Source organism: Sceloporus undulatus, chromosome 1 (assembly GCF_019175285.1).
Source record: "Sceloporus undulatus isolate JIND9_A2432 ecotype Alabama chromosome 1, SceUnd_v1.1, whole genome shotgun sequence".
Lineage (NCBI taxonomy): Eukaryota > Metazoa > Chordata > Lepidosauria > Squamata > Phrynosomatidae > Sceloporus > Sceloporus undulatus.
This window is the reverse complement of record NC_056522.1, coordinates 125,423,685-125,430,259: the sequence shown is the minus strand read 5'-3', so window position 1 is coordinate 125,430,259 and position 6,575 is coordinate 125,423,685. Positions and strand designations below refer to the sequence as shown.

At 38.8% G+C, this 6,575-nt stretch overlaps 1 protein-coding gene across 5 annotated transcripts in view; it reads left to right on the top strand.

The window, feature by feature from the left end:
* The window catches only part of SENP6 (SUMO specific peptidase 6), a 109,322-nt gene that overhangs the window by 60,950 nt on the left and 41,797 nt on the right, over nt 1-6,575 (top strand). For all 5 annotated transcript variants that reach the window (XM_042469553.1, XM_042469535.1, XM_042469544.1 and 2 more), the window contains 3 exons: nt 1,726-1,893; nt 3,846-3,879; nt 6,345-6,530. In XM_042469553.1, the coding sequence (XP_042325487.1) occupies nt 1,726-1,893; nt 3,846-3,879; nt 6,345-6,530 (388 nt within the window). The remainder of the gene's footprint in view (nt 1-1,725; nt 1,894-3,845; nt 3,880-6,344; nt 6,531-6,575) is intronic.

Below are 6,575 nucleotides of genomic sequence, written 5' to 3'. Positions count from 1 at the left end.
CAGCCTTCTCTCTCCCTCAGAGGCCGAACGATGACAGTTGGGGAGGGAGGAGCCTCCTTCTTCAGGATCATATTAGTGTTTGAAGTTGAATTATTGAGAGCTGAGGAAATGGATGTTTCTTCCAGGTGACCCAACTCCTCCATATTTCTTTTAGCAGAGTAGTATGAAAAGCAGCCCCGGTAAAGTGGCTCCCACAGTGCTACTGGTAGGTGTCAAAGGTAAAAAGGTAACTGCCTGAAAAGGATGGTAATTCCTTAACATTAAAATACATTGAAAATTGTCCCAATTAATAGCACTTTACTGTAAGGATTTCATAGTAGGGATTTTTGTTTTTTTAGTTTGAGCATCACTGCAAGAATTGGATAATCAAAGATAAAAATGCACCATGAGCAGGCTTCCTTAAGTGCTGTCAAAGGGGACAACTTTCACGGTATGTTAATCTAATGACTTAATAGTCATGGCAGCAATTCTTTAAAAGGGTATATTCACTATAACAATTGATCTTCAAACTTGTGAAGTTGTTCAAAGCTCTTACCTAGTTCCCTCAGATTTGTGTAAGGAATACATGTGGAACATGCAAAACATTTTCTTCAAAGGTTTATCAAATGAAATGGAGGGTGTACAAACATGCACAGATAAGAAGGCAAGGTTTTAAATAGAGTATCCAAAATATCAGTCAAGGAAACCATAGCCCTGAGTTTGCAAGACTTGCTCAGGGCTGAAGTCTCTCATTCATAGGGTCCCCATAAGTCAAAGTTAACAAGATGGCAGTCTTTGTTAAAAAAACAGAATTCTCTATGGATTAATTGTATCAAACTGGTTCCTTTGTTTATTTATTTACTTTAGACTGAAGTTAACTCTCATCCTGAGGTTGGGAGGAATTCACAGAATAAACTCTTGTTTGGGGCAAACATGTTCCTACTTAAGTAAGTGGAACATTTTAAAGAATCTGCAGTATACTTAGATTGATTCATCCTCTGGTTGCACAGGCTTCCCATCTTCTTGTCTGTTCTGCAGTGTAACAAAGACATACAGCGCACCCGCGCCATACGCAGGCGCGCCATACGCGGCCTTGAGCATACGCGCTCAAGCCGCGGGGCGCGCGCGGGGTGGAAGGGGTGGCGCGTCCCATTCAATTGAATGGGCGCGCGCACCCGCGCCGCCGCACACGAGCCCCATTGTTTCCAATGGGGCTCGAGCATATGCGGAATTCGCCTTACGCGGAGCCAGAACGGATCCTCCGTGTAAGGCGAGGACGGACTGTACTGGGGTTTAAAATGTTCACGGAAGTTCCTGTATGCAAGGTAGCTGTACTTTAAGAAACACTTGATCTGTGTCAGTTGAATTATAGCAGTATCCTCACTTTTGAATATTTTGTCCTGAAATATACAAAAGTAATGTATGGATGTGAGTTAGCAGACTGGGACTTTACTGTTGGCTACAACTAACCAAATTATTTTTCCTAAATAAATAGGCAAATAATGCATGTGATAGGAAGACATTTAGATCAGATTTCAAATTACAAATATTTGCTAAGTGTCTTGCATATTTCCATTATTTTCATTGCTTCCTGGGTTTATTTTCATTAAAAGCTTCACTTGCATATACTGTATTTTTAATACCTGTTCTCTTCCACCTTTTCTTAAGCATAACACCAGCTTTTAAAAAATAACTTTTAGATAACAAAAGTTTTGCTAAGTGATGACTGTGATAATTACTTTGCAGTTTGGCAATGTTGTACCCAGTGCTCCAGTAAAACGTCGTAAAGTTATTCCCCAAGAAATTGCAACAGAGGTACCCTTAAAATATCAAAACACTTTTGAAAGTGTTATCCTAAATTGTCGAAGCATAAGAATAGGAACTCTGCGAAGAATGGTCGTGGAGCCTGTAATTGTAAGTAAAATTATCATTTTTGTGCTTTGTCACTTCCTCTTTTATAAGAAGGCATTGCAGGGGATATGAGCTGAAAATTGGAGGTAGAAAAGAGCTGAAAGTGAAACATGAAGCATTTAAGAAATGGATATATCTACCAGAAATGAAGAGGGACCATGCCTCTAGGGGACTGTATTGAGTCTTGGAAGGAGTTACTGGTGTGGGAAGTAGCAATATTTGAAAGAGACAAGGTGATGTCAGACACAGAGATTTCTGGAGTAGAGAAGTCCACAACAGCAGTAACTAAAAATATGTTCTCTAGAATAACAAAAGCAGTAAATGAGGAATCTGTATAAAATCTGGTGCCCGAGGGAGGAGATATGGAAGGGGAGCTGGACACAGATAGATAAGTAATACGAAGGTTAAAGTCATTGAAAAACATGGTAAAATAATGTTCATAGAATCATCGAGTTGGAAGAGACCACAAGGGCCATTCATTCCAACCCCCTGCCATGCAGGAACTCTCAATCAAAGCATCCTTGATAGATGGCCATCCAATTTCTTTTTTTTTTTTTAAGAAAAAGTTTATTGAATTTTAAAAGAAATGACAAACATATACAATCATATACACCATCATACAAACATATCAACACATTGAGAAGTTACATAGTATATCAACACTTGTTTGAAGTTACTTAAAATTCTACATCCAGCTCTCTAAATCCTTCCATCTCTAGCCCTCTTCACTGCAATTTCCCATTCCTATTTTCTTTCTTACCTCACTCGTTTAACTAACCACACATTCCTATTGGCCCATTCCTCTCCCTCTTAATTCATACCTACTCTAACCTTCTTCACTTACTTAATCCTTTTCCTCCTTCACACATCTTCTAACAACCAACTTCTGTTTAAAGACCTCCAAAGAAGGAGCCCTATCACACTCTGAGGAAGTCTGTTCCACTGCAGAACAGCTCTTACTGTCAGGAAGTTCCTCCTAATGTTGAGGTGGAGTCTCTTTTCCTGTAGCTTGCATCCATTGCAAACTTGCTTTTTCCTCAATGTGACACCCGATCAAATGCTTAAACAGGGTATCATATCACCTGTCATATCCTATGTCAGAGAGAGTTGGGGGAGAGAAAGGAGAAGAACCAAATAATCAGGGGAAGATTGAATTAAGATGACTATGAGGCCATCCACACTGCAGAAATAATCCAGTTTGATACCACTTTAACTGTCATGGCTCAATGCTGTGGAATTCTGGGAATGGTAACTTCTTGTGACACCACAGCTTTCATACAGAGAAGGCTAAATGTCTCATAAAACTGCAGTTCCCCCAGTTTTATAGCATTGAGTCATGGCAGTTAAATTGGTGCCAAACTGGATAATTTCTGCAGTGCAGATGCAGTTTATGTATGTAATTCAACAATCTGGAGATGCAAATAAGAGTGGCTACTCAGTCAAATTTACTAAATGCACTTAATCACATACAAAATGTAACACAATGAATACTGCCCTGAACCTTAGTTTCACCATATCTGGTTTATTTTAAAGGAATTGCAGGTTCAGATTTCCTATGTGTCAGGTGTTTTTGAGCAGTGCTCACAATTTTCACTAAATTTTCACTAAAAATAAAAAGGTTTCACCTGAATCGAATGGCAGTAATCTATTCCCTCCAATGAAACAACTTAAGCACCCAACCACACAATTGCTATTAAAAAGATATGTCAGATTGGGTAACAGTACCTTACTGTGTCTGAGGACTTCTTAAAAATACATTTCTTTCATACTGCTTGTGAAAGTAACCTCAAGAATCCTGATACCTTAAGAGATGAAGGTGGGGCTTTTAGATTAAAACATGGGGTTTCTGGACTAGTGTGAGTTGTTTTTGTTGTTGTTGTTGTTTTTTATTAAAAATGTATAGGTTGGGAAGGCTGTCACTGACAAATTGTGTTATATTATCTTTTTTTTTCCAGTTTTGCCTAGACTATATCAAGATCAATTTGGAAGGTTAGTAATTTTCTTCCTTCTCCATTTGGTTGTGCCTGTATTTGTTGAATAGGATGTTCTGTGGCTACTGTACTTTCGATTCTCTTCCAGTGTGATTGATTGTAAGATCATTAAAAATCATAATATCAAAATGACAATATGTTACATCTGTGTTTTATTTTTTGTTTTTGTCTCTACACCTTGCCCAGTCAGCAGGAAACTGGTATTGGAACATTCCACTGCAAAGAGTTTGGGCAATAGTAGAGTCTAATTAGGAATTGCTTTTCTGGTTTTCTCAATAATTCTAAATTAATAGTTGAGACAATTGAAAGAATATGCTATTTGCTGACCATAGGAGATTTGCTTATTTGGATTGAGAAAGCTCTATCCTCAATGTCCATAGCCATGGCCATTCTGGCTGAAGGATTCTTGGAACTGCTATTTGGATGTGGCGTTTCTGACTTCATGCACACAGGACTGATGATAACTTGAAATGCTAGGAACTTTACCTCATATATTTTCCTTTGCTTGGGGTAAATTGCTTTACAATAATTATAAAAGAAAAATAGCAAATTTATGTCTTGATGTTTCTTTATGAAAGCACTCACCCTTGTATATACCACTGTGCTATCCAGAAGTATGATTTAAAATACAGTCTGCCCTTGGATTACGCGGGGGATTCGTCCCCCCCCCCCCCCTGTAACCCAAATACTGTCCATGCTCAAGCCCCATTCAAGTGAATGGTGCTTGTACGTGTGTTGGCACTGTGGCATATGTGCACCATGGGCACACGCCCCATTCATCCTAATGGGACGCTGTGCCCCACGCACTCCCGCACAGCTTTCAGCATATGTTGAAAGCTGCGTAAAACGCACCCACGTATGACGCAGGTGCACTGTAGCACAAAGTACTATAACAGCATAATAATAACTTCACATTATAGTATTGTTCACACTATAGTATTTTAACTTTAATAAAATGGTGGAAATATAGGACAATAGAAAGTCCCCTAATGCTTTGCCATACAAATGAGTTTTATTCATCTTTCTAAAGACAAGAGGAAATGTGCCTTGTTGTATTTATTTAATGGGGACCGCATTGTTGCTCAGGGCTATGGCTGTGGTAGGTTTGTTTATTTTTATTGTGCTTTTCCCCAGAAATTGGGCCTCAAAGCAGCTTGTAATTTTAAAATTACAATAAAAAATTCCCTGGGAAGGGAGTTCCAGAGTCTAGGGTCAGCCACTAAGAAAGCCCTCTCTCATGTCCCCACCAACCTTGCTGTTGATGGTGAGGCGACTGAGAGAAGGACCTCTCCTGATGATCTCAGAGTTTAGGTTGGCTCATACAGGGAAATATTATCTGCCAAATAGCCAGGATCCAAGCCATATAGGGCTTTATAGTCATAACTAGTATTTTGAATTGTGCCTGGGAAAATACTGGCAGCGAGTGGAACTGTTTCAACGTGGACACTTTATGGTCTCTCTAAAAAGGCATGATCTTTGCTGCATATGACTTTTTTTTTCTCCCTTGGCACAGCTAGGTTCTCTAGATGATATAAAAACAGGGGAAAGTATTTTTGATGTTAGGAAAAAGGGGGCAGGTAAGGGGAGGATTGCACATTTCTTCTTCCCACTTACCAATTTCCCCATTCAAACAATATGTTTTTCCCTGATTTACACACCAGAGGCAGACAAAAGATTGAAAATCCTGTCATGGGTGCAAAAATGTGTGAGGAGAACTCATACAACATGATTTTTTAACTCTCTTTTCTTCACTGCACTCCTCTAGAATGGTGTGGGATATCACATTCTCAGGATGGCAGATGGACATATTAAAAATTTTTAAGAGGGGCAAATGTTAAATCTTCCTTGATGATACTTGCCAGTAGATTTCTGTCGTGAGATTTAAAATTAGTGACAAACAGGAAGCAGCAAAAGACACTCTTTGCACTACATCTGGTCATGCATTGTTTTTGACCCCAAACCTCAAGTTAATTTCATAGGGCAAGATCCACTGTCATGTGAGTTGAGTTCTGCTTGCAGAATGGTACTTTCCCTCCCTTTGTACTCCTGCTGCAGGTGGGAGAGAGAATTGTTCCCTCCCTGTTTGACGCATTTTGATGTTTTGAGGGTTTTAGTTTAATTCATCTCATTTATGTAAACTGTTCCTGACTCTTTAAAAAAGAAGTTGAGCTCATTGTTTTCATAATTTTCTCTCCTTTTAATTTTTTTTTCTTAGAAAAGGATTTTGGAGATATGTTAATCATGGATTTATGTAATGGGTTTTGGTATTGAAACTTGTCATGCTAGTTGAAGATATTCACAGGTGTTGCTTCTATGGATACCAGGGTCATTTTATCTACAGCAGATACATATGTTATGTTTGTATCTATTGTGTTTTAGAACAGTTATGTCCTCAACTGTTATGTTTTAGAGAAATCTTAATAATATTGACTGAAAGAACGTTCCCCCCACCCCATTTTCCAGAATCCGAAAATGATACTAGGGAGATTCAATTAAAAACCTCTGAACTTACAAAATGCGAATGGTGTGGTGTACGCAAGTTACCAGTAGTTTTCCTGCAAACTATACCTGCAGCCTGCCAAACCCTGAGATCCCATCTTAAGATGAACAAAGAGAAAGATAATGTCTGGTATGATTGTAAAGGAGCAAGTAAGTGAACGATTTTCCACATGAATCAACTTTTTAAACAATGAG